Source organism: Cuculus canorus, chromosome 20 (assembly GCF_017976375.1).
Source record: "Cuculus canorus isolate bCucCan1 chromosome 20, bCucCan1.pri, whole genome shotgun sequence".
Lineage (NCBI taxonomy): Eukaryota > Metazoa > Chordata > Aves > Cuculiformes > Cuculidae > Cuculus > Cuculus canorus.
This window is the reverse complement of record NC_071420.1, coordinates 6,062,784-6,089,982: the sequence shown is the minus strand read 5'-3', so window position 1 is coordinate 6,089,982 and position 27,199 is coordinate 6,062,784. Positions and strand designations below refer to the sequence as shown.

Genomic DNA, 27,199 nt, shown 5'->3' with positions numbered 1-27,199 from the left:
TTTGTCCAAGCTCTGCCCATTGGACTGAGCCAGTTTGGCTTGGTCACCCAGCTGCTCCCTGGTGGGTTAATGAGTTTAATTGATTTAGTGAATGACCTGATGAGCTGGCATAAAGACAGGAGTGGAGACCACACAGTAGTAATATGATTGTCCAAGGCTATAGTTCAGGCTCTTATTTTCACAGTTCAAACCAGTGTACATCCTCACTGTCGTGTTTGTGCCAGCCCGTGTGTGCTCAGCCAGGTGATAAGCGTGATCAGGGTCTGGTTTGGCTGAAAACGGCTTTGACTCCCTCTCCTCCCACCCCAACTTCTTGCTGTGTCACTTCCCTGATCCCATCACTGTGCAGCCTCGAAGGCTCTTGCAACACGGTGAGGACAGAAGGCTCATGTGCTCAGGGTGAGGCGGGAGTGCCAAGTTACCTTTTTGGATGGCCACCAGTGCTTAAGTGGATTTAAAACTATCATAACTGCAAGACTGAGTAAAGCCCGAGATACACAGTGTCCCCTGGGCGTATTTAAACTGTTTTGAAAATTTTGGGCTGGAGGAGGATTTTCTTCCTTTTTAACTGTTCAGGAATTCATTTGGTTAGCAAGTGGTAGCAAAAAAAGAAGAATATATAGAATGATGGCAGTGTTTTCTGTCAAGAAATAGGTGATAGAGGCTTGGGGGGTTTGTTCTCAGGGAAACTATTACATTGCTGTAGAAGCCTTGCTCCAAATGATAGGAATTGTATCCTGTTACTTATCAAATAAAGATGTTAATTATCTTCTGATATTTGAAATACTATATTTATCACCCTGGTGTCTTCATAAATACATCTGGCACAATATTTTCCAGGCTATTTATTAAGATTGATATCCTTTCAGTGGTTACTGTGATGCACCATATTTTCACGTTGGCAACCTGCTTTCCTGACAGCTAGAGCTTTTAAATAACTCTTCCTTGAAAGCGAGTCTACACCTGTTCCCTTTCTTGATTTATTCTCTGTCTACCAATTTGGGTGGCCAAATTATATATATTTCTTGTGTTTTGTGTGAATTGCTGCTATTTCTGGAGTGTTTCTGATACCTGTAAAAGAACAGTGGTGCTGTCTGGTGCTGCATACATGGAATTGGTTTGCCTGCTCTCAATTGTCTGCTTTCGTACATGTCCACAAAGATGTGGATTTGCTTTAAATAAGTGGTCACATACCTGGGGCAATGGCGAACTGAAAAAACCCTCGCCTAGTGACTTGGTTTTGGTTTTCTCTGCATCATTTTCGTTGACTAGCTCTATGCTGATCTCTTCAATTGAGTATCTCACTTTTGTTACCTTCCTTTGAAGTATTAAGTGTGTTACGTCATCATTCGCTTGTTCTTTCTGCTTGGCAGTTGGGAGGCAGAGTCTGTGGGTTGATCTATAGCCTGAACGCTCTCAGGGTCACCCCTCAGTGACTCCCTACGGCAGCCAGAGATCTTGGACCAGTGGCTTTTGGAGCAATTTTTGCATTAATGGAATGGATCTGTTTTATATATTAAATTACTTCATTTAAGAGAACAATGTAGGGTTGAGGGGATTTTTCTTTTTTTGAGAGCTGAGTCATACTTCATTCTCTTTTTCTCCTAAAAGAGGACAGGCTTTAATAAGTGGTAGGCGAAGTGATAAACATATTATAAGGAGTGAAAGGGATTTTTTTTTTCCTCTCCCACTGAAAATGAGTCAGCAATTAAGTTATCTTGAAAGAAAATAGGTATGGCGTTTGTTGTCTGGGTTTAGCAAATGTTTACATTTTAATAATACATTTATACTGCTGATGTTCAGAGCAATCAATGGTGCAAATGGTCTCCTGCGTAGTGAAGCACGTGTCAGAATAGTTCCCTGAGGTCTGTCAGTCTGAAATATTGGATCAGGACAGCAGATTTCTGATGGTTTACTGAAATGGGCAATGGCCTCAGCTCAAGTTTTGTTTCTCTTGCAAGGCAAGATACACCGAAAACCTCACTGAAACTGCCACGTGAAGGAGCTTAATCCTGTACTGGATTTTGTGGTTATACCTCATGAATGCTGAGATGTGGTAGTGTGGGAAGGTTTGGCAGAAGCATTCCTGCATAAACGTGGAGATTCATTGATATTTTCAGTGTTGCTTTGGTCAGGAGAATGAAGTGACTCCATGTTTTGGGGGGGCCTGCTTTAAAGTGCTGCCAGAGGGGAATGGGCAACTCTGCTGCAAGTCGTGTCATGAGCTGAAGGAGCATCCTCTGTCTGCTTCAAATCCCTCATGTTGTATGTTTAACTTCCCTGATAATGAGGTGGGACAGACTGGTGAAACTGGAGGAGTGGTGCAAGCGTGTGTGAGTGCTGGCATGTTTGACAGATCCGTTGTTTAAGCTGAGAAGTATGAAACGCTCAAAAAGCTTTGCCGAGAGCACGTGGATCAACCTGGGGTGGCTTGGAGCTGATAGCTCTGTAATCATAGCAGCAATGACAGCGCATGATGTGAAGCCTTTAGAGAAATGGGACCAGTACTTGGATGCTTAACCTTCCCTGTGTGCTCTGCTGCCATCACTACGCACTTGTTTGCTCAAGCAGTGACTGGTCTGAGTAAATGGACCCAGCCTGCAGTGTAAATAGAGTCTTCATAAACCCGGGAGTCATTGAGGGCTTTTCCTGCAGTCTTCTTGAAAAATTGATCCTCTGGTAAAGAACAGTTATAAAAATGAGAAATTGTTAAAGCTGGTGGAATAAGATGGAAGCACTGAGGGAGCAGGGAAAACGCTTGTGGTTGTGATGAGATTGGTAACTCGGTTCTCTCCATTTTGTGTCTCTATAGATGAATGCAAAGTGTCTGTGTTCACCAGACTGTAGCTTGCCGGCGACTTTTGAGATACTCTGATATGCACTCAAGCTTACCAGCACTGCGTTTGAGAGCGTTTGCTGATGGCAGCAGTAGGATGCAGCCAAAATATGTTCCATAGGATACTGCCTGTTGTGCTGACTGGTTGGCTTTTTCAACGCTGCGATTCATCCACTGCTGCCCTATATACTTTATCACTGAATTGATGAGGCACAAAGCATGGTTGGTTCTCTTGAAAAGATACTCACAAATAATGTGTTCCTACCTGCCAAAAAATCAGCGGCAGAAATGGAGTAAAAACTGATGATGGCCAAACCCCTCATGCCTTGAGTTGATACTTCAGAGGAGAAAGTGTTTGCACAAAACCAAGAGGTCTCGTGGCAGCGGTAGTTAAATGGTGAAGGAAAGACCCAGCCACTACAATAAGGCATGGAGGAAAAAACAGGCTGTCATGGAGGTAGGAGACTGTTCTTGGGAAGAAAAGGTGCTTTTGGCAAATGGAAGATAAATTGATGGAGAAAAATGCAAACCCACTTCTGGCAGCGTGGACTTGTGTGGTGAGCTGTATTCCCGTGATAGCTGATGTGGGTGAACGCTGTTCCACTGCAGTCTGATATAAATAAAGTTTAACTAAGGATAAATTTAAACTAGACTTAAGTTACCTGGGGCCAGAATGACTGACTGTGTAGGAGAGGTGAGGAGCATTGCTAATCACATGAAGTGGGTTTATTTGAACCATGTAGTCAAAGCTGGAAGTCAAGTTTGATTCCACTTCATTGAACATGAATCGAGCATCAGGGAAGGGAGGTTTGGACCTTAGAACAGCAACCACCAGGTTTTGTGTCCACAAAAGATGGCAAGGGAGACAATAATAAAGCAAGGAAGTAGTTAATGTCTGAGCACTGTGAAAAGGGAGGAAAAAGTGGGAAGTGGAAAAAATGGGGAAGGAGAAACACTGCTGGCTGTTTTCCTTGCAATTTTGCATGAAGATGTTTGCTGTATAAGCAACTTTGAGGAAGGTTTCAGTGAAAATGGTTGCACATCAAAGATGCACGACAACACGTTGCCTTATTAACAAGCACTAAGTAGTGGTTTTGGTAATCAGTGTTTGACCTGAGCCTGGAAATGCTCGTGGGTTTGTTTGCCTGTGTGCACTTCTACATTTGTTGGACCCAGCAGTCCCAGGTGGGGCTTTGGCCACTTGGCACAAAGTGGCTGCCCCGGCTGGTGGGAGCAGAAATGAGGGCTTTGGGGGCAATGCAGCTGTGGAAGGCCGTGCAGGCAGTCACACGAACAGCTGTGTGAGTTTTTACAGTCTCATGCCAAACGTAACTTAGTTGTTATTGCACACGGCCATTCAACTGTGCAGGATTTATTAAACCATTTAAAGGACCATTGTTGTCTCTTCCCTTTGTTTTTGTTCTCTTCTTGATTGGCTTATAGAAAAGAATTTATTCAAACCCCTCAATTTCTTAGGATTTTAATTATTTTAACTCAGTGGTGGCTTATTTTCTTTTTCCTGAGATCTGTAATGTAGCAGGTCCTATAGTGTTTTACATGAAAAGAGAAGAAAAAGAGTAGGAATAGGCGCTGCTGAACCTACCAGTTACAGTGGAAAGGTGAGTTTCAAGTCATTCAACTTGAATTAAAAAGTAATATTACTTTCAATATTAAATAGTATATTGCAAGCTCCCACTTGATGTTACTGCGATATCTACAGTGTGGTTAGAATGTATGTAACGTGCAGTGCTCAGTCAAGTGTTTTTGATCCTGCAGTTATTGATTTACTGCACTAAATACAAAGAGAGCATAAGAGATCCGATGCAGCAGGGCTTGGTTCTGCATCTGAAGTGAAGCTGTGTTTGTTGGCATCAGCAAGTTTCTATGTGTCTAGGACTGGATTGTTTGCTTGTGGGTGCTCAGTCAATAGAGAACAAAATGTAGATGGCAAATCACCTTCAGCAGTACAGTGAGCTACAAATGGTTGGTGAAAGCGACAGCATCTGTGAAAGCCAGGCTGCACAAATGGGGAACTGCCCGAAAGTCACTTCTGCAAATCTCCTTATGGGTGGCAATGCTGGCGAGCACGGACCTGCATTCCACCGTGCCGCTGCAGCTTGGAGTTTTCTTTTTCTTTCCCCTCTTTTCTTTAACTTTGTTGTCCCTGTGCAGCACAATGCTCTGGAACGGAGAGGTATGCCAGTCCAGAGGGATTTGGTGCCATTCTGAGAACAAAATGTGATGAGTGAGAAGTCTGATGCAATTCTCTGTCTTCAAATAAAACCAGAAGCATGTGTGCTGCCCAGTGAGCTCCAGCCATTGTCCAGGGCAGTAAAAGCCTGGGTGCTTCCAAATGCAAGTTTGGGAAAAGCAGATAATTGAGTTCTTCCTTTCTTTTTCCTCAGTTTGGACTGCTGCTGAATTCTGTGTGTAAGCCGAATGTTGTTCCTTGAAAGTAGAGCAACCTCCTTGCGTAAGTCAGGAATCGTTTCTGTTCAACGTGCACGTTCAAAGAGCCGTCATCGACTCCTGTGCTTCTGGGCGCCTGTTAGAACAGCTCTGTTGGAGTGAAGGGGTTCTGGGTTTGTTGTTGTTTGGTTTGCCCTGTTTGAAGGCAATAAAGAAAAGCTTTTCAGAGTCTAAATACACATCCTGGTGGCAGATTAAAAATTTATATAGTAACATAATTGTGGCTCCGGTAGGATGTTGTGATAGGTGAAAATTAGTGCTCAGGAAATAAGCACGAAGAAAATAAGCAGCCATGTAGCTTTACTTTTCCATAGTTCTGTCTTGAGCAATCATGGCAGGAGAAGGAGGAGGCAGAAAATGGCAGAAGGACGGCAGAAGAGATTTTCTTCTTTTTTCTTCTCCGTAAATTTATTCTGTGCATAGGGTTTTTCCACTCCTTTTCAGATTTCAGATCTCTAAGACCAAACTCTTGATGTCATGTTTGATGCTTTAAATATCAAGTAGAAAGCTTGATGGCATTAATTTTATAAATAGACCCAGTACTCAAAAATAGCCTTATTGATAATCAGCTTTCCCTGTCTTAGCTCTGGGACGGTCGCTATGTGTCTGTGTAACAGGGAACTTTGTCACACAGTAGGTAATCCTTTTGGGAGCCAATTTAAGTATCCGGTCAATGAGTGGTGTGGATTTGTTCCTGTGTGTTCCTTGAATTGAATTTCTGCTGTGCAGTAGGCTGAGAAAGCTGTCTCTCTCACACCAGTTTCTCTGTGCATCCCACTGGTTTCATGATTCACACGTAAGCTGATGGCCCTGCTCCAAACTGAATTTTACTGCCCTCCTCTTGAGTCCCCCTGCGTGGTTAAACCCCATAAAAGCTGTCGCTGTACTCTGTTCTGATGTTGGTGTTGAGCTGAGAGGTGGTGATCCCTCTGTCTGACCTGAAGTGTCTCTGCAAGATCATTGTTCATTAGAAGCAAAGCTGGTAATTAAATTGCTGTGTCTGACTCTGTCATCAGTCATATATTTGCCCTGATACTATGCAATAAAAAAAGCACTGTTTATAGCTTACAAACTTGGCCCAAGGGAGTTCTCGTTTGGCTTATCAATTTTAATCTAATTTCTTCATAATGCTATTTCAGAAGTTAAGAAATTGGGTCTTTATGGTGGTTGGTAGGCTCTTGATGAGTTAGCCCCTAATTAGGGAGTCAGATTTTGCCCAACGCTGCTCTTCTGGAACACCGCGTGTCCTGTGCCTGTTCCAATGGTGTGTGTAGCACAAGATCCTGTTTCAATCGGGCGTAGCTCCACTGGAGCCGATCGCCACCCACGCTTTGGTGGCTGCGTGCTCCATCAGCGTCGTTAAACATTGATAGCTGCACTGCTGTGCACGGAAACTGGAGCACAGGGGCAGCACCTCCAGCGAGTTAATGAATTCTGGCGTGGCAGAGTGTGTGTGTGTTGGTTCGGGCATGATTTTTTTGGTCATTTTAAGTTGACAGCCTCTAATGGTGAATACAGTTTTCTTCTTCAGCTCTGTTGCAGTCCTGGACCTAAATTCAGAGCATGAAGTCAGCTATACATGACATGAAAATCTATCAGTGAGTCCATTTCCTGCCGTTGGTTGCAGCGTGTTTCCAGGCAGTCTTTAATCTGTGTCGAAGCCCACAGTTACCTGCATCTGGCAGCTGGGATTTGGGTTCAGGTGTTCATTTTGGGAAGTAGGATGTCTGTATGGCCATCGTACAACTCATACCCCACACAGAGAAGCTAGCTTTAGTGTAAACTTAATCACTTATGCAGAGTAGAAAGGAGGTAGTTGTCATGCTCTTAGAAAATAAACCTTCTTTTGCTTTTATTCTTTATGCACATGCATTTTGGGGGATGATGTATCACATGGCTTATTGTCTCTGAGCTTAGTGCCTTGTGTCACTGCTGTGTGGACAGCGGTGGTACAGGCAAAGTCCTTCCAGTGTGGTGGATGCCAAGGTCTGTGCTGAGACCTGAGTTCTTGCACTTGGTGACTAAATACCTGGTGCTTTGGAAAGAGACACCAATAGAAATAATTCTGACGCTGTTTAGTTTTGGATTTTTTCCCACGCCTTCCTTCATTGTATGTAGAAAATGGTGGTGTTCTTTGAGAGATGGGTTGTTTTCTGCAGAATTAGTTTGGTGCTGCAGTCTAAGAACCTGCCTTTGTTTCTCTAAGGACTGTCCCTGGTTGTCCTGATGTCTCATGGGACAACGGTTGAGCTGATGAGTACAGATATTTTAAAAAGAAAAAGCCCCAAACCTCAAACTGACAGAATGAGATGCCTTAACTGTTAGTGACATACCTTATCTTCTATTCTATTTTTAGATGCTCTTCTACAACGGGTGGCAGAGTTGGAAAAGGTCAATGCAGAATTTCTGCGTACAAAGCAGCAACTTGAGCAAGAATTTAATCAAAAGAGAGCAAAATTTAAGGAGTTATATTTGGCTAAGGAAGGTGAGTTCTCAATTCTCGGAATTATTCTAAAGTTTGATTTAAAAGTTGAGCTTCAAATAATCCCTGTGTGAAGAATAACAGTTGTTCTGCAGCTGCTGCTCCATTTGCCTATGCACACCACATAGTGTTTGGGGTATTTTTAAGTTGGTTAAGGATAATTAGGATTTAAGTGAGTTTTCTTCCAGTGCTGGGATCATCAGCTGCATGATTGTTACTTCTGATTTGCCAAAAATGGAGAAGTTACTGTAGTCTTTTAAACAGGCACATAAGAAAATAAGGGGCAACCAGAGTAAAATTCAATGGTGACTGATTAGCTTCCTGGAATGAATTTTTAGAGTTGGTGTAAAGGTTTGCCTGTGTGGATAGGAGGCATTTGAGCAACTAGATGTGCCCACAGAAACACCACCACTGCATTTCAATACTCACATTCTGCAGTCGTGGTGTGCTCGTTCTCTGAGCTGCTGATCTGGTAAGTGAAAAAGCATTATCTGGATGGTGCTCTGTTTGTGTTTGTGGCTAGAGCTTTATGTAGTATTAATTTGCCCTAAATTTCCATCTGAGGCAAAGTGTAAGCAGACAAACATTATAAAAGTTTTAATACCAGCCAAGGGCATCTATTTCAATAACGTTTTATAGGAAAATTTGAACCATGTGAGCTCAAATATCTGATGAGGAACTGCAGAGTAGAAGTAGCTGCTGTTCTGGGAGCCAAATTGATTTATTTCTCATCCTGATGATTTTCCTGTCCTTAACGTATGAAAGCAAAGCCAAAAAATGAAGCGTTAAGATTGGAGCTGCTTGTGTAAGCTTATGAGAGCAGGAATACTGCAGGCATAATGAGGATCGGATCATACAGGAGGCCTATTTCTTTGTGTTTCTAGTAGCTGGATGAAAGGAAATCTTAAGATATGAGACACTACAGATGAGATCAGCAATAATTCCTCTTTTTTAAGAACAGTAAGAAATGGAAAATAAAGATTGTGATGAGCGGAAAAAAAGAATTCAATTTTCAGAGGTCCTGAAGCAAAAGGATGCCAGTGGAGAACAGACCAGCCATTACTTGTCTTTTTTTTTTCCCCATCAAAGTGTTTTTCCTCTCTGTTTTTGAGGACCCTCTCCTAAATGTACATTGGAACTGTGACAGCCCATCCTTAACGCTGTTGTTTGAGACCTATGCAAGAAAAATTCTTCAAGATCTCGGGGTTTTTTTTTGGGTTTTTTTTTTTTTTCTTGCAAGGAATAGTGTCCTTTTGAATACCAGTTCAGCTCAGGTTCCATAGCCTCTGTCGAGGAATAAGGTGTTTGGCACCAAACTGATGAAGTGTTTTGGTACTGAGGGTAATACACAGAGCTAGCTGGCTACTTGCTGTACACCGGGCAGGTGTTTCTGGTCACAGAGTGTTTCTGTTCAAGAAATATGAAATGATCTGTCCAAATTCGGGACCAAGCTGGTGCCAAATTTGAGGAAAGATCTGTCTTCCTGTCTGTTATTCTTATGTTTTTCCAGATTCATGACCAGAATGAGTTAAATAATGAACTCATTAAAGGCACAGTTCACTTTCATCAGGTGTATTAATTCATAGTTTGTATCCACAGTGCCTGCTTTGTGGCGTGTTCGTGAGAAGTTACCTTTTCAATAAAAGGCAAGGGCAAACAAAGTCAAGGAATTGTTCCCTAAGTTACCTGCTAATGTTTGCTCAGTTGTTACAGGTAGATGCTTTAATATCAAGTGCTTCCTTCGCCCTCTTGTTAGACCACTGTTCCTTTCCACAGCAGGCATAGGTACTCTTCAGATTGAATTTATTAATCAAGCTAAATGTAAATAATGCTTCTTTTCAGAGGACTTGAAGAGACAAAATGCAGTGCTGCAAGCAGCCCAAGATGATCTGGGCCAGTTGCGGACCCAGCTGATGGAAGCTCACGCTGAAATGGAGAACATCAAAGCTATCGCTACAGTGTCTGAGAATACAAAACAAGAAGCTATTGACGAGGTGAAGAGGCAGTGGCAAGAAGAAGTAGCTTCACTACAAGCTATTATGAAAGGTAACAACCAGGCAAGCGGCTGCCGCAAAGATCAGACATCTCTTTAGTGTGCGTTGTGTGATTCATACCTGCTTTTGCACAGAGTATGGACAGCTGCCTCGTGTGGCTGGGCAGAACTGGGCTACGGCGGTGACAGATGGGCCACAGGTCCTACGTTGGTGAAAAGGAGTTCGGTTCTTCTCTTTTGTCAATACAGGGTTAGAATGTAGAAGGAGACACGGCAGTAGGAACTCCCACACATATGCCAAGATTTTTTTGAGGGACTATAAATGTGATTCTTCAACCTTCCGCAAAGATAAGTTTAACGCGTGTAATTTGACAAGGCTGAAAACAGCTTCAGGCTGCCAGCATGATCCTCTTCTCTCCTGTGTAAACACAGGTCTGCTGTCAGGCAGCTCAGTGTCCTCCAGTGCTCTCGCACGGACTTTTTGGGCTAGGGACTGAACATGCTGCACTCTATCAGTTCTGGCTCATTTTTTTTCTTGATACTTCCGGGCTATTCTTTTTTCTCTTTGCCCGTTGTGCATCTGTTGATGTTTTTGAGACAAACTGTGTACAGGGAACAAAATGCAGGATGTGAAATGGGGACAGACTGTTGCCATAACTGGCTGTTTTCTTAAAGGTTGACAAGCAGGATCACAATATTCAGAGCCTGCAGCCTATAGGCAGCTTTTCCATCACCTGATTATGCTCTTCCCCTAGAGAATACAAATATTCATGCGTATTGAGTACACAAATTTGTTTGTTTATGATATGCATCAATACATATATCTAGATCAAGGCTTAGTCCTGCCAGCTGCTGTACGTATGTGAACAGACGGCTCCTCAACTGATGGAGTAATATTAATAACAGGGACATGAAAACTGTGTGAAAAGTTCTAGTTCCTTTCCATTTTGGGTTTGGGAGTTTGTTTGAAAGATGTGCTTGGAGGTACAAAATGCGCTGCTAAATATCTTGTTAGACGCATATGTTGCTCTGAAATTAGGAGTTAAACAGTTTTGGGGGGTTGTTTGTGTTCTAGTGATGATGCACATTGTGATGCAGTTGTTTTGCATCTTTTGCTTATGTAGTTGGATTTTGGGGCAGGAGTCAAAGGGAAGAGAGGAGGAGAGAGTTCACTGTGGTCCTAGTTTGATCAGTTATGATTGGTTGGAGATGGAGTTCCTAAAGCTCTGGTTTTTAACTTACATTGAAAATAAGTTTTGAAAATGCTGTTTTATAGAGACTGTTCGTGACTACGAGCTCCAGTATCATCACAGGTTGGAGCAAGAGCGAGCTCAGTGGAATCAGTATCGAGAAAATATGGAACGGGAAATAGCGGAGTTAAGGCGGCGACTTTCTGAAGGTCAAGAGGAAGAAAACCTAGAAAATGAAATGAAAAAGGTAGGTTGGAGTCTAGTTCTTCAGTTTCTGTTTCACAATACACTTGTGTTGTTATGCATGGCTTCATTTCTACACCCTGCCATAGTTCCTTGGAAACATAGAGCCTTGTTCTGCCAGCTTTCAGCTCTTTGTGTGTGGAAGTCATCATGACCTGATCCTGTGTTTGAATTCATGAAGGTATTGTAACTGATTATGTGGATTCAGCAAGAGAATTGCAGCGGGGCAATGTTTGGCCTTGCGCGTTTAATGCAGGAGGCCTTGTTGTCTGTTGTCGTAAAGTCAAATGACCTCAAAGCCTCTGTTAGATTTTTCTGGATTGACTGCAGTTTTCCTTTACACTTCTGCACCTTCTTTCCTTTTTTCAAATCTTATAAACTTCTTTTGAGGTTTTTAATGGGAACTGTATCTAAAATGTATTTAATCACTCCTTAATGTAAGCTGTGTTTGTGCAACACAGCACTACGGGCTTCCTAGGAAATGCAGTACCTTACTGTCACAAACCAGACTCTAGAGGATGAAAGAGGCTTGCCCTGGAGTTCGGAGGATCTTGTTGTTGTTCAAAGATTTACGACTCACAAGACTTAATGGAGGTAGACTGAGGTGCCTTGGGTTGAGTTTGTATTTTTGTTGTTGAATTTGAAGGCTTGGTTTATTTCTCTTTTAAGCAGAAAGGACATTGAACCCATTATCATAGATTGATGTTTTGGAGTCTTTGTTTATTGTATTATAAAAACTTGCATTTAAGTGACTTTGTCTTCTCAGCAGGCTTACAGTGGTCTTCAAGATATTCTAAGACAATTTTAATGTAATAAATGATCCTATATTCAATAAAGGAGTAGACGAACATCTGCTTGTCTGCCACATGCCTGCATTCCCTTGTTTCTGCTTGCCGTCAGCAGAAGAAACGCAGTATTGAATATCACAAACATTCCACGTAATAAGAATTTTGGCTATTTTTACTGTCATAGCAAGCAATCGGTATTAGTGTTCCAAAAGGGAATTCTTTTTCTGAGACCAATCGAGATGCTTGAATATTGCTCATTGTAGCTGCAGTGTTACTGTTTGGTGTTCAGTGTCACTGCTCCTCATGTAGTCCTGATCTATAAAGTCCAAACTAAAGCCTATTTACAAACATTCTGACTAGAGAATTACTGCCACTGGAATTTTAAGACATCAGCTAGTTTTAAGAGAAGGTTTTAGCCCTATTAGGAGAAGAAAGACTTTGTTTGCGGCTGGAAGGAAGATTTGAAATGGGATCAGTGTGGTGAGTCCTGTAGGAGCAACCCAGGAGATGCAGAGTTCACAGGGTGAGAGCCCCAGAATGAGTTGCCACCACGCTGCCGAGAACAACCTTCAGAAGACAAGCTCTCTTGGCTGAGAGTCTTTCCAATAACTACAGACTTGGCACAATTTTTTTTTCTCTCCGAATATACTGACCGTGTAAAAGTTGGAGGTGAGTCGCTCAGGTGAAAGCAGCTCACCTAAACTTAGCAGCTTTACCACGAACCAGTTGGCGTCTAAAAATGTAATATAACAGATAAATAGCATTTTCAACTCTACCCCTTTAAAAGGGAAGTGCTTATCCCTTGTGATCCTAAAGGAGAAGGTGATCGATTTATTAGTCTGTGATTGAGCTGTGTATTAGTCTGTGATATGAGCTCAGAAAGCTCCCCAGCCCTGCAAAGTCGAGGAACTTTATGTAATACGAGGGGGAGGGGTAAATCTGGTCTTCAGAGTGAAGCTTGGAATAATTGCTTAAACTGCTTTGCGTGGGTTTTTTAATCTTCTTTGTCATTAAACCTGTGTTTTCTTCAAGGAGACTAAGAATTGGACCAAAATTAGGAAAAGGACATTCAATTTCACCTAAAAACAACCAAGCAAATACAGAGCCCACAAAAAGGTGTTTGGCTGGTGAAATAATGAGTATTCGTACATCAGCAGTCCTTACAAAAGGGGGAGTTTTCTTGATCACCTGGGATGTGCTGTTTGAACACTTGTGATTGGTTCCTCATGCAAAATTACATTTCCAGCTAACAATGTTGTATATATCCTCAATCCTTATATGTCCCATTTTAAGGCATAAACGTAGATTTTTTCAGAAATACCTTTATGATATTCTGGCTGGTTCTAAAGAATCTCCAGACATAGCAAAGAAGTAAAAAACATACAAGTACTTTGCTCTCTGGGTTGTAAGGAGATGTGTGAGATTATTATCTGTATATCTCTATATAATATATCGCATTTCATAGAACTCAGAGAACACCATACCTATGCCTAACATTCTCAATGAGAGATGAGGTGAGAAGAATAGACAGAGCAGAAACAAGATTACAACCGTGTGTTTCAGTCCAGGACACCAACCTTCTTGGCTCTCCTGCCTGGATGACGTCTCAGTTCAGTTGTGTTCCATTTGGCTATAAAATCCATTTTAAATGAAAATAAAACCAATGAAATTTAATGCTGCATCCACATAATTGCTAACAATTATACTTGTTGTCTGTATACTATTTTCCACTGAAAGATGGATAATAAATCTGGGGACTCTGGCCTCCATTTGGGAGTCTCAGTAACTGTACTTCACCTCCAAAAGCAGAACCAGGGACCAGTACTCATTTTATTAGCAGATACAGGGTATTCTTAGGGTTCAGCTCGCATCTCACTGACCTTTAACACGGATTCTTCCCCCCCCGCCTTTTATTTAAACAAACCCCTTGTAATCTGTTGCGAGCACAGCGTCAAACTTCAGCTCTGTTTAGTAGGCAGTAAAAGCTAGAGTGATTTCTCTGTCCTTTGCCTTCCCAGCCGGCTGCTGTTAAACTCTGGTTTTGCTTCTGGGGAACTTCCTGACTGTTCCTCTGCATGGCTGGCTCCAGCAGGAGCATGTATGTTGCTCTGTATTCAGTGTCGAGCTGCGTGAAATCAGGCTGGCGATGAAATGGTCCTGTGATTACCGTGAGTCATTAGGAAAAAGCTTGTTCAACAGCCCTAAAAACGTGGGGCTGTCTTTAGTCCTTAGGAGCTGACTACAGGTAGCATAGAGTAGAGCTGGTAGAACGGATCAAATACAGAGCAATCTTTGAAGCTGAACTCTTGCTCCCATCTGTTCAAAAGATGTGGCTGGCGAGTTGCTGGCTGCAGGCGCTGGGATGTGTGTGTGTACGTGTGACGCTGTCACGTGTCCCTGGTGTTGGATTCACTGCCTCACGTGGTGTCCCTCGCTCTCCTCGCAGATTTTATCTGTACTGGTTGGACAAGCAAGCCGGCAGTGACAGACTGCAGCAGCAGTCAAGGAAACATGAGGAAATGCAATTTTGGTTTGTCTATAGATTTTTGTTTAAAGGTTTTTAGAGCCTGAGGGCTTGGTGACTTTTGTGTGATTGGAAGGCATTGCAATATAATTTGATTTTTATCTATTGATTTTTAGGTTTAGGAAACATCACTGGTTAAAAATATTGTGTGTTACTCTTTCTGAAAGTGCTGTTCGGACTGCAGTTCTTGGTAAGCTTACAAGAACTGAAAATCAAATGAGCAGCCTCTGAAACCTAGTTTCTAGTCTAGATTTAAGACAAGACACAAGTCTTGTTCTGCATTCTAGCCTAGATTTTAACCAAGACAACTTTTAGCGGGTGCCTTTGCTGATCCGTCTGGGAGAAGTGTCAACTTCTGAAGGTTTGGCTTTGGGCCCCAGGGCAGTCGGGCCTCTCGGAACAGACAAGTGCACATATTTTGAAACACATGACCTGTGAATTTTCTCCGAAGTATCAAGAGTGATAGATCTACTGACATTCTCTTTAAAAGCAGATACTCATGGCCTAATCCATACATGGATTTAAAATGTAGCTGCTTTCTGTGAATGGACCAATATTGCCTGTTGACATTGAAATGACTGCTGAACTGAATAAATCACAATAAGATGAGCATTGAAAGTGGAAGTTTAGCCGTCGGGTTTTGTTGGCATGGAGATTTTCTCCAAATGTCTCTGATAATGGAAACTTTTGTGACAAAAACTATAATAATGAATTATTCGTAATTTATCACCTTACCTTAAGGCCCAGGAGGATGCAGAGAAGCTGCGCTCGGTTGTGATGCCAATGGAGAAAGAGATCGCGGCACTAAAAGAGAAGCTCACAGGGGCTGAAGAAAAAATAAAAGAGTTAGAGGCATCAAAGGTGAGGTGGAGCTGTAACTGCGTCCTGAATTATATCTTAGATTGTGTAGTTTGATGCCCATAAGTAAAGTCACATTTTGTAAGATAGAAAAAGGTGCATTGTGAGGCTCTTCACGCACAATACAGCTTTTTCTTCTGTAGCTCAAATAACATGTTTGGGCTATATATGTTTTCCCATGTTTCTGGTTTGAAAGTTGTCAAGTGTGTGTGATCTGTGCTTTGCTTGGAATTGCATGGCTCCAGGTTTGCTAGCAGTGAAAAAGAAAAAGCCCTGGAAACACATCTGCTTTGCACCTCTCCAACAGCCACTGAGACGGTGGATTTCCCTCTTTTATTCAGGTTAAAGAGCTGAACCATTATTTGGAAGCAGAAAAGTCGTGTAGGACAGACTTAGAGATGTACGTGGCTGTTCTCAACACGCAAAAATCAGTCCTGCAAGAAGATGCAGAAAAGTTGCGGAAAGAACTGCATGAAGGTACTAGTGATGGTCACTTTGACTCTTCACACTAAGGGTGCAAAACCCAACATAGCTGTTCATTCTTTTCTGCTTTCTTATTTGAATTGGATTTAAAGAAATTGAGGGGGAGGAAGCAGCACTTTTAAAACATGAAAGCCCTTGAAATGTGTACAGAAGAGTTGAATGTGGAGTTCTTTTATGACCGAGAAAAACAACAGAATTAATATTCTCTTAAGGGATGCTATTGAGTTTCTGTTAACTTCTTACAGTATTGCAAGCTTCCTTCTTATTAAACTGAATTTAGTGGTGTCTTTATTTGTGTACAACTCTGAGCATTACATCCACTATGTATCACTTAATCTCCCTGAGGTGTGCTGATCTGAATGCCCGATGCTGGCATGGCTGCATAAATATTCCTGTAGCATCACTGTTAGAGCAAGGAAAACCAGAACCTTCTGCTGAAATAACTAAGGGTGGAGAAGAGAGTCTTTTGAACCAGTGCTGGAAATATAAACTATTAATACACATGAATGAAGTTAAGGTGTTAGTCTTTGGATTGGGAAGTCTTAAACCATCAGAACTGCCTCCCAATCACAGGCCAAGTTTGGGAATTAGGAAAATGCTTTCTTTTATCCTAAACAGTTGTTGGACAAAGCCTGACTGTTTTCCATTAGAACAATAATGACTTTTATTTGTGAAAATGCGTCTCTGTGGAAAAGAGGTGAAAAAATGGTGGTTGAGATCAACTCTTTCTGCTTTTGAATAGTCTGCCATCTCCTAGAGCAAGAGCGACAGCAGCACAACCAGTTGAAACACACATGGCAAAAAGCCAACGACCAGTTCCTGGAGTCTCAGCGTTTGCTGATGAGGGACATGCAGCGTATGGAAATTGTTCTGACCTCCGAGCAGCTCCGACAAGTGGAGGAGCTGAAAAAAAAGGATCAGGTTACTTGCTGCTTTCCTCTTTTTTTTCCCTTTTTTTCATCATATACATTTAATAAGGTAAAAGAGATATGGAAATCACGTGCTGGAGACGAAGTTATTTAACAGTTAATAATGACAGCTGACAGCTTTAATAGACTTTCTCTGTTGAATGGCAGCTGACAAGTACAACAGAAACTCTCTGTGTGTGCCAACCTTTTTAACATTAATGTACACAATATCTTTAAAAGTAATGTTGCCAGTATTGTTAAATGAAAAGTTAATAATATCCAGAAGTCAGTTGTGGAGGAAGAGCCAGTCACCTGTGCCATAGAACATCTGGGTCAAGGATGCTAGGGTAGCAAAGTTTCCCTTCTCTCAAGGTTTTCCCAGTGCAGTTCCTACCTCCGACATAAGTTTCTCAATTTCACGTTTGAATGTTCATGCTTGTATAATGGCTGTTGATGGGGCCATGGGTGATGCAAATCTCTTACCAGGTTTTGTACAACAGCCAGTGTAGCAGCTCTTTCTGTTACTTATTTGGTAATCCCTATGTCAGGATTTGTATCTAGGTAATATATTCTTTGAATGAAATCATTCTAAAACATGAATTAGCCAATGAACTTGCAAAGTAAGTTTTTGTTTAAGTCAGTGTGCCATGTGAAACGAACACCAGATTTTTAACCAAGAGAATCCTTATGTGATAAAAAATGTTTTTTTAACCAAAACAGTGTTTTCCAGTGCTGCCTTTGTAGTTTAGTTTATCATGAAAGCTGATGTTGTGACTACTGCAGCAAAATTGAATCCTGCTTATGTGTGTTCTGTATTGACCATTGATTCCTAGGAAGAAGATGATCAGCAAAGGCTTAGCAAGGGCAAGGAGCAGACACAGAAGGATTCCGATGATGAAACGAAAACTTCCTGCTCTCTAGCCCACGAGGAAACCCTTCCCCAGCTCTCTAATGAAGAGGTAAAACAGTTGGACAGTTCAGTGCAAATCTGAGCACTTGTGTGTTCCTCGGAGTGATGATTACAAATACAAATGCAAACTTAGTGCTCTTTATTCTCTGTAGCTTGTAATTCTTACTAAGCAAAGAAAAATCTTTGGAGCTGCACTTGAATATGTAAGTTCTAATAACGGTTGAGCAGTTACAGTCCTGAGACATGCTGTTAAAAAATTGATTTACCTTTTGCATTCTGGGTGTTTACTGCTGTTAAATTCCCTTGAGATTTATAAAGAAGTTTTAACACACCTAAATGTTCGGAATTACACCAGTAACATCTGCACATTCAGTAATTGTTGTAGCCGCTTGGCCAGCCTACCTGTTGAATTGTGTGTTAAACTTAACCTGGTTTGAGATGTCTTAGATCACTGATGGTGGAGTTGGCCAGTCACTTAGCGCAATGTGTGTGTCTGAAAGTGTTCATCTCCCTCCAACTGTGCAGGTAGAGGGTTTTGGCCACATCTGTTCAGCAACTCAAAATAAGCTGCTTTTTAGCCAAGTCAGTAGTTGAGGCTCAGCACTGAGTTTTTGTGGAAGCTGCTTGTGCTGTATTAGTCAAGTCATTATTAACAGCCAGGAAAACTAATGCTGCTGGCTGTCGCTAGTGAGCAAGGCTTCTGGGTGTTGTAGACAGTTACACGTGAGGGCAGGCTGAAATCGTCTTTGGAATTTCCCAAAGCTTTTTGCTTGTGAGGAAAAGAGTCCAAAGCACACAGGTTGTACCAAAATGTAGCTGAGAGAGTTTTACCCGTTAACCCAAAGTAAGGATACAACTTTCTATTTCAAATCCTGTTTTGTATACCAATAGACTTCCGTGTCCAGATCTGAAATGAAACCCATTGATGGCAAACAGAAGTTCTGTCTTCTGATGTTTTCTTTAATCTCAGTTCCTGGGATGCTCTTTAGTGTTTAGCATGTCTTTAATTCGAGGAATTACACATACTGGCGAATTTCACATTTTGTATAGGAGTATACCTTCCAGAGTGCTTTTGGCTTTGCTTTATGGATTTATATTTTGTTGAGATTTGTGACCTTTTTAGCCTACAGAATGTGGTTCAGGAGTGGTAATGTATTGGATTATGACTTGTACCTCGTACTTGGTCATAATTGGACTTCTGAGCTCTTCCCTGTGAAGCACTTTGCTGTACAAACAATTGATTTATGACTGTATCACCACACAGTTCTTGTCTGAAGATGCAATGATTTATATTAACTCCGTATTCTCTTGACTTTTTGATAGGAACTTAAACTCTATATAGACATATTATAAAGTAAATATAAATGTTATGCCTAAAAATGCTTAAACCAAGACATTTACAACAGTCATAAACCCAGTAATACATAATATATTGTTGTAAGTTATAAACACCTGTATGGAGGTACTAGCTGCCTGCTGTCTCTGTTGGACCTATTTCAGAACTCATTATCTTTCTCAAGAGGCTGGTTTTGTGTTCTTGTTTTCTGTACATGTCTAATGGCAAAGCAGAAGTGCATAATATATGGGGAGATATTTTGAAAGCAGTCATGTGCTTTTTAAATAAAGCCTTACTGCTCTCTTTTCAGTGCTACAAATAAATAAAAATAGATCAAGAGATGTACTGTGCCTAACACAGCAGTTAGTGTGAGTTTGGTGTTGGCATTCCCCAGGCCGTTTAAGCCAAGCCTTTTCTCATTTCATTTTTTTTTTTTATATACAAGTAACAGTTTGAAGAAAATATATCTTTGTTTTACAGTAGCTTGTCACACATTCAGACCAGAAGAAAGGAATAGAAGAATATTCATTTGTCAGTGTAGAGCAGTTTTTAAGCGCATAATTGTCTTTACTTTCATATTAATGTAAGTTCTTTGTTTTACGGAAGACTGCTGATTTTACTTGTGAAGTGGAATATTTGCCTTCTGCTGTGCAGACGATACTTCTAGAAGCAATATTGCAAGTGTATCTTCAGCAGAAGAAGCACCTTGTTTCAGATATTGGAGGATGCAAGGTGACAGTGTCCTTGCTTGTCTGGCAGGAAGACAAATTCTCACGGAGGATCCTTTTTCCTTGTTTGTTTTGTTTTTTAAATCTAACTGGAATATTTCAGTTCTCTCTCCTTTTCTCTGCCATCTTAAATTTAGTGACCAGAAGTCTTGCCAAAGGGAATTTAAACTTGCCCTTACCATGTGTGATCGTTAGTGTCCAGCATTCCTCTTGCACCACGTTTCTAGAATGGTGTATATAGTTTTATCTTCCTTGTTTTTCAATTTCAGGTGCACGTAAATAGCACCCACGGCTCAGTCCATTCACTGGATGCAGACTTGCTTCTTTCTTCTGGCGAATCTTTCAACAAATCCGATAATGATATGTTTAAAGATGGACTACGGAGAGCACAGTCAACAGACAGCCTAGGGACATCTGGATCCTTACAGTCCAAAGCTTTAGGATACAACAACAAAGCAAAATCTGCCGGGAACCTGGATGAGTCGGATTTTGGACCACTTGTTGGAGCAGATTCGGTGTCTGAGAACTTTGATACAGCTTCCCTGGGCTCTCTACAAATGCCAAGTGGGTTCATGTTAACCAAAGATCAGGAAAAAGCAATCAAAGCAATGACACCAGAGCAAGAAGAGACTGCTTCGCTTCTTTCCAGTGTTACACAAGGGATGGAAAGCGCTTACGTGTCTCCTAGCGGTTACCGCCTGGTTAGCGAGACAGAGTGGAACCTGCTGCAGAAGGAGGTGAGTGCCTCTGTGCGCTGTGGGCCGTCTGCCAGGAGAAAACTCTTCCCAATTTGCTTTACATGGAGCCAGGTGTGGAAGGGAATCTGTAGCATCCTATGTAGCTATTTGCTTTTCTCTCTTGGAATATTTCTGTTGGTAAAGCACAGCTGATGTAAGCTGTATTGGCAGACTCTGTTCTTGGGAAGGCCATCTTCACTAAAACAGGGTGGTTTTGCACTCGGGAGGGTCTGGCAGAGAGAGCTGTTGATCTTGCAAATACATGAGGCTGAAAAAAGATGGGAGAACTCAAAAAAAAAAAAAAAGGGAAAAAATGGGAAGCCAAGGAAAGGATGCTGTAGCGCAACAGTGGGTGACTAGGAAAAGCGCTAAGGTTAACACAAAGCGAGGCTCACAGTGCTGGTTTGTGCACCGAGGAGTTGTAGTGAGAACTATGCACGGGGTGCAGTTTGGAAATGAGCTGCCAAGATAATGCACGAAGCTACCACAAAGGAGGCCGCAGAAAACTGCCGGGGACTTGCATCATCAGAAGCCAATTTCTGAGCACAACAAGCAGTCGATCAGCCTTAATGCTGCGCCTCTCCAGGTGGAGGTGACTGAGGGAATGGTTGCTTCGGCATGTACTGCCTGTCAGTGTTTCAGCAGTTCGGCGTGATGCCAGTTCAAAGCTTGCATTTGTTCTGTTGCTGGAGGGAGGAGCGTGGTGGGGTTCCTGTGGTTCCTCTTTCTGAAGAAGAGAGGCCAAGGAGCTGCATGTCAGAGGGACGCAAAGGGGTGGAGATAACAGTCCCTAATGGTGGAGAAGATAGACAGGAAGGGGGTAAAAAAAAGGAATGTAAGAATGCAGTGAAAGAGAAGAGGCTAGGCAGAGGACAGATGAGGTGGAGAACTGATGATACTTTATTTCCTCAACTTGTTGGAGCTCAGCTTACCTGCAAGTCATTACTTGAAAGTCTCTCTAAACCTGTTGGAAAGTTGCTATTTTTTTGTGTTGATGCTGATTCACCATATCTGGAGAAGCTACAGCATCATCAGAGCTGAGTTAAACCCTCTACTCTTGAATATTTCTTTTCCCAATGACATTTTACTCCAACCCTTTCCTGGAATAAGGAAAGAAATGCCCTGCTTCCCATGTGTTCCTGGAGGCAGGAGAGAACGTGAATGCTGTTCATTGTGAGTGGGACATGGAGCAGTGAATACAGATTCTCAGCTCAAACCTGGCTTACAGCTTTGATAAAGCTTTTATTTGTCACCTTAGCCAAAACCAGTACCATTTCAGAATGGAAGCTGATTTAGTCTTAAGTTTCCCTGCTGCACACCCCAATGCTTCTCCTCCTCTTTGATTTCTTTTTATTTAAATCTGTCTGTATTCTACTTTACTCTTTCCCAGTTGTTCTTTTAGCTGATTATTCAGTCTGTGGTACTGAGCAATACTGAAGGAGGGTATTAAAAAGTAGATAAATCTTGATGGCTGTTGTAGAACCAAATTATTACGTGTCATTGAAAAAGCCACAGAGCTCGGTTACACAAAGAACAAGACTTAAAGGAGTCCTGACCTGATGAGCTGACTGGCTTTTTAATTAGTTTGTGTTGATTTAAAACAAAAGCCACAAGCACACACAGAAACCCAAACACCGCAGTGTTCTGTTTATAATTTGATTCTTAATATAAAATAGTTGCATGAAAAAACTGTTCCGGTCTGTTGAAAGCTTTTCTGGGAGCTGTCTGTTGCTGTACGGGTAATTAAGTAATAGATTTTGAAAGGACGTACTGAATGACTTGATGAACTCTTGTAGGCCGTGGCTTATTGCCTTTGTGCTAACAGTGGGACTCGTGCCAGGAAAAGCTGATATCCCACAGCTGATTTACATTATCCTTTACTTTTAGAGCAACTTAATCTTGTCTTTATGGGATTCTGCTGCTGTCTTTTATCTGTAGTATTTTGAGTTCACACAATACAACTGCAAGCATGAAACACATCTGCCTTCCTTGAAGAATGTGGTGGTGCTCATGCAGGTGATAACTCTGTGTTCTCCAGGTGCAGAACGCAGGGAACAAGCTGGGCAGACGCTGCGACATGTGCTCAAATTACGAGAAGCAGTTGCAAGGTATCCAGATCCAGGAGGCAGAGACAAGAGACCAGGTGGGATTGTTCTTCCTGCTTTAGCAAGACTTTTGCAGTTGTTCATATGACTGAGAATGCAATGGTGACCCATCTGCTGGTTTATTCGTTGGTTTTAATTGAACAATGTCAGCATGCTTAAAACCTGGATAACATCTGATATGTTATTGACGTAACCTGATTTTTTATGTGGTCATGAGCACCACGTGTACCTATTTCTTAAGGATTTGCCTTGGAGCACCATTTTATCCGGCGCTGTAAGACCGTGCAGTACAGGCACTGTCTTATAAAAAGCATTATGCACATGCTTAAGTCGCTGTCTTTCATAATTTATATTCTAAAATGCTTTTCATGCATTAAATTGTATTATCTTTGGTAATGCAAGAATTGTTAACGGCAAAGGGAAAACTAGAGGACCTCATCCTAGCAACATAAAGTGACTGTAAAGGACTGGGGGATGTTTGTTTCCTGCCATAAACTGAAGAACAGTTTCCAGATGAGTATGGAAGACATGAGTCATATTCTGCTTGGAAATAGGTGACTGAAGTCATTAGGTGGTGATGGCCCAGTGCAGTTTGATGGCCTGGCTGTCCTTACAGGTGTAAACTGGCATGCAGGGTGTTCAGGAGAACGACAAAGAAACATCTGAGTTGCCTAGGCTTTTGAGGGATTTTGATTTGTGGGTTAGGGCTGCTATAGGATGGGTTATATTTGTGCTAAGGAAATATACGGAATAAAAAATGAAGTTATTTTGTTGTAACAACACAGGTGAAGAAGCTGCAGGTGATGCTCAGGCAGGCTAACGACCAGCTGGAAAAGACGGTGAAAGATAAACAGGAGTTGGAGGAATACATGAAACAAAGTGCTGAAGACTCCTCTAATCAGGTACCAGCGTCTTGTAATCGAGGTGGTAGAAATTTTACTGCTAAGGATGTATTGTTGTAGAATAACTGAATTGTAAGGTTTTGGAGGATCCATGTTTTCAGAGAGGTACAAATATTACTTTACCTTAAAGAAAATGCTGAAATCCTAGGTCATAGCTCTGCAATTTCCCTTTGGTATCTCTAAACTGGCTTATGTTCAAGTTCGAGTAGGATTGACAGGAGTTTTTTTGTTCATCAGAGTTTGATAAATAAAATATAAGTGTATTATTTGTTTAAAAGCAGAGTGTCTTCTCACTGACTTGGGCTGCATTGCTGCTTTACTGAGTAAGGAATTGATAAAATAAACTTTAGAGGATTAGTTTGAAATTTGGAAGTATATGTTAGTAATCAGGGAAGAGAACTTCAGGGGTCATTTCTTCAGTATCCGTTTCATGCTTTATATCTTTGTGTGGGTTTTCTTTTTTAAGATCTCTCTGCTCATGGCTCAGTGTCAAAAGTCAGAGAACTTCCTCAGTGAACTGCAGCAGGCGTTTCTGCAAGCCAAGAGGAGCGTCCAGGAGCAGATGGTAAGGAGCTTCGGCCTCGAGGGCACTCGAACAGTGCTGTCTGTCTGACCTCGGGAGGGAGCTCACCGTGTTTGTATCAGACTTGGTTTTGCCTAGAGAGAACTCTGTATCCCAACGTGTAAACTTACTGACAGTGCTGAGAGCAGGGCTGGACTTGTAACAGTTTGTAAGGTCAGTCTGACATTAGATTCTGTGTGTACGTGTTGATTGAGATGGTGATTGCTAGACAACTTCCCCCCCCACCCCCTTATTCCTTATGTACATTCCATGCCCATTTAGTATCTTATTTCACTTCAGATGTGAAGACAGAATATTTTATTCTCAGGACAGTTTCTTAGGATTCATCCCAGCTACCGTCACAGAGACTATTTTCTGGAGTTGGAGAGAAGAATGCTCTGTGTTTTTACAGGTCAGACCTAAACTCTCAGCTGTAACACCAGGAAGAGATAAGCCTGGGAACTTTTTTTTAAGCTATTTTGAGCATCTTGTAGGAATGAAGTCAGAGAATAGGAACAGGCCCTCATTTCCTAGGCCAGAACAAAGTCCGAGTTCCTTAGAGCGATTCATTCCCTTCTGTATTAAAATATAGTCTCTTTTTAGCTCCTTTGCACAGCAGCGTGGGGACTAAGAGTGTTCGTTCTCATGAATCCCAGTATGGCATTTCTGAGGCCTGGGATTGTCTGTAGGACATGAGGGCACTGCTTACAGGAATGTTCTGTCTGATCCGTGGTGTGAGCAGCCTAATGGAGATGCAGGGAATTCAGAAATGTATTGATCTGAATATGCTTCTCGCGCTGCCCACCCAGAACGGGCAGAGCGGCCTCCGTCAGAGTCGGATCCCTGTAGCCCTGCTCTGATCACTCCTCTCGCTGCATTTTTTTCTTTGGTAATGCAAGTAAAACTGTTTTCTTCATCTTTTTTTCTTCACAAGGGATCAGCTGGTTGGACGTTTTCCTCAAAAGGCAGACAACTCCCATTGAAAGTTTTGGGATGAATGTTCCAGGTTTTGAATAAGCGGGTCTTAGAGTGGAGTTGTTGGGAGATTTTAATAAGCATAACTGCCAGGTCCCAAGACCACGTGTGATTCCCTGCTCTGCCCCCATGAGCACCGCTAATGGATAAATACAGAGGAAAACTGGGAGTTGTAACAATGCTGTGTTTATCCCCGGCTTCCTCCTCTCTGCCTGCACCGTTAAGATTGATCTTGCCTTTATTTCTAGTGCACAGGCCAGGCAAGAGAGAACAGATTGTGTGGATCCACACAGTCATTTTTTTCCCTTATTTACAAAGACTATCAATCCTCCAGACTTTTGAAAGCAGTGATGGTAAATGGGGCATGAAGAGATCTGAGCGTGACCCTGAGTAAAAATTTGTGCTTTTCGTTACCTTGGAGGCTGTCCTGACGCAGTCACGGGAACAGGTTTCAGAAGAGCTGGTGAGACTGCAGAAAGATAACGAGAGCCTTCAAGGTAAACATAGCCTGCACGTGTCTCTACAGCAAGCTGAGGATTTCATTCTGCCAGAAGCACCAGAGGTAAAATACTTTTTAAATCATTAACACAAGTACTTAATGCATGTGACTAGATCTCACTGAAAAAATCTCCTTTATCAAGAGCTGACTCAAATAGCACAGTGAACAATATTTAATGGTAGACAGGTACGGTTAGACTTGATGATCTCAGAGGTCTTTTCCAACCAAGTGATTCTGTGATTCTATGAATAATCTGGATTTTAACCCATTCTGTGATGTATAGAATCCGCAGTCTGATCCCACTGTGTCATAAACAAGCTTCAGGGTGTGGGTAGATAAAAATAGAATTAGTTACCTGTGACCTGACAGCTCTCCTGTTGTCAGTAGAGTGTGCGCTTGTCCCGGTTAAGCTGAATTTTGCGGCTGGGCACACAATTGTTCAGTCACCGAGGGCCTAATTTAGGAGTTCAATAAACTCAGCTGTATCTGTCACTTTATTTTCTGCCCAAGCATTAGGATCGGTGATAATACTGAGCATTAAACAATAAGCTCTGCATCCAACAAGGTCTTCACACAAGATCTGGTACGGTGGGACAGACCTAGGGATAGGATAACGGTCTCTGGCTCGTGTGCTGATAAATACACCTCTGTGTGCATCTGAGGATCATAACTCTTTGACAATCATTGATTCAGGAGCTCCGGGAGCTGATTTTAAAATATCGTGAGGACATAATTAGCGTGCGGACAGCAGCAGATCACCTGGAGGAGAAACTTAAGGCCGAGATCTTATTCTTAAAAGAACAGATTCAAGCTGAACAATATTTGAAAGAAAATATAGAAGAAACCCTGCAGCTGGAAATAGAGAATTGCAAAGAGGAAATAGGTGAGTGGGGTAAAACAGTCTCAAAATAGGAATATTAAAAACTAGTAAGATAAATTAAGACTTGATTTTGTGATAAGTAGACTTCATAAACTGATCATTTTTCATAGGAGATACACCAAAGCTGTGCAGCTGAACACAAAAGTACCGTGCTTTGTTTGCCTTTGATGTGGCACACACTTAATTCTCCTTTAAATATTAACAGAAGTAAGCGCGGTTTGTCCAGCTTACTGTGCTTTTCTTGAATTTAGGTTTTAATTCTTGTTTTTCAGCTTCCATTTCCAGTTTAAAAGCTGAACTGGAAAGAATAAAAGTGGAAAAGGAACAGGTAAGGAACGCTCTCACCATGGGATGTTCAGTTATGTGGGTTTTTTTTAAATGAAGAGAATAGGGTTCTCTTTTCCTGCTAGTTCTGCCAGTGCTGCTGTGTTGGTATCTTTGACATCAGCCTCCTCGTAGCAGAGAAAATTAACTCTTTTCCCATTGCCTTTGAGGGGTCAGTAACCCTTGTATATATCTATATATTCATATGATGTTTAGTATGTCCATTATTCAGAGGGAGAGAGCCAGAAGAAGGAGAGAACTCTGAAACATACAATGTCGTAATTTGAAGGACGGAAGAGCTGTATTGATGCCATAGTTCTGTTCCTGCTCTTTAGAAGCTGTTTTGTTGCTTGAGTGATCTGTAACCTAAATATTGGGTTCACTAATTCCTGACTAATATTAGGCTACCTAATAGTAACCTAAATGCCAGGTTTGGCCATTCCTCTCCAGCTCTCTAAAGAAATAAA

General features: G+C 41.8%; 1 protein-coding gene across 5 annotated transcripts in view; it reads left to right on the top strand.

Annotated features, from left to right (window-relative positions):
* Positions 1 to 27,199, top strand: part of RABEP1 (rabaptin, RAB GTPase binding effector protein 1) — a 40,714-nt gene that overhangs the window by 8,040 nt on the left and 5,475 nt on the right. For 2 of the 5 annotated variants that reach the window (XM_054084811.1, XM_054084810.1), the window contains exons 2-15: positions 7,662 to 7,790; positions 9,630 to 9,833; positions 11,057 to 11,217; positions 15,267 to 15,386; positions 15,725 to 15,860; positions 16,609 to 16,787; positions 17,608 to 17,733; positions 20,018 to 20,485; positions 22,524 to 22,628; positions 23,376 to 23,492; positions 23,959 to 24,057; positions 25,451 to 25,591; positions 26,222 to 26,411; positions 26,681 to 26,736. In XM_054084811.1, the coding sequence (XP_053940786.1) occupies positions 7,662 to 7,790; positions 9,630 to 9,833; positions 11,057 to 11,217; positions 15,267 to 15,386; positions 15,725 to 15,860; positions 16,609 to 16,787; positions 17,608 to 17,733; positions 20,018 to 20,485; positions 22,524 to 22,628; positions 23,376 to 23,492; positions 23,959 to 24,057; positions 25,451 to 25,591; positions 26,222 to 26,411; positions 26,681 to 26,736 (2,231 nt within the window). Of the gene's footprint in view, positions 1 to 5,240; positions 5,310 to 7,661; positions 7,791 to 9,629; positions 9,834 to 11,056; positions 11,218 to 11,674; positions 12,484 to 15,266; positions 15,387 to 15,724; positions 15,861 to 16,608; positions 16,788 to 17,607; positions 17,734 to 20,017; positions 20,486 to 22,523; positions 22,629 to 23,375; positions 23,493 to 23,958; positions 24,058 to 25,450; positions 25,592 to 26,221; positions 26,412 to 26,680; positions 26,737 to 27,199 lie in introns of those variants that run through there. The other 3 variants (XM_054084812.1, XM_054084813.1, XM_054084814.1) reach the window with 3 other exon arrangements.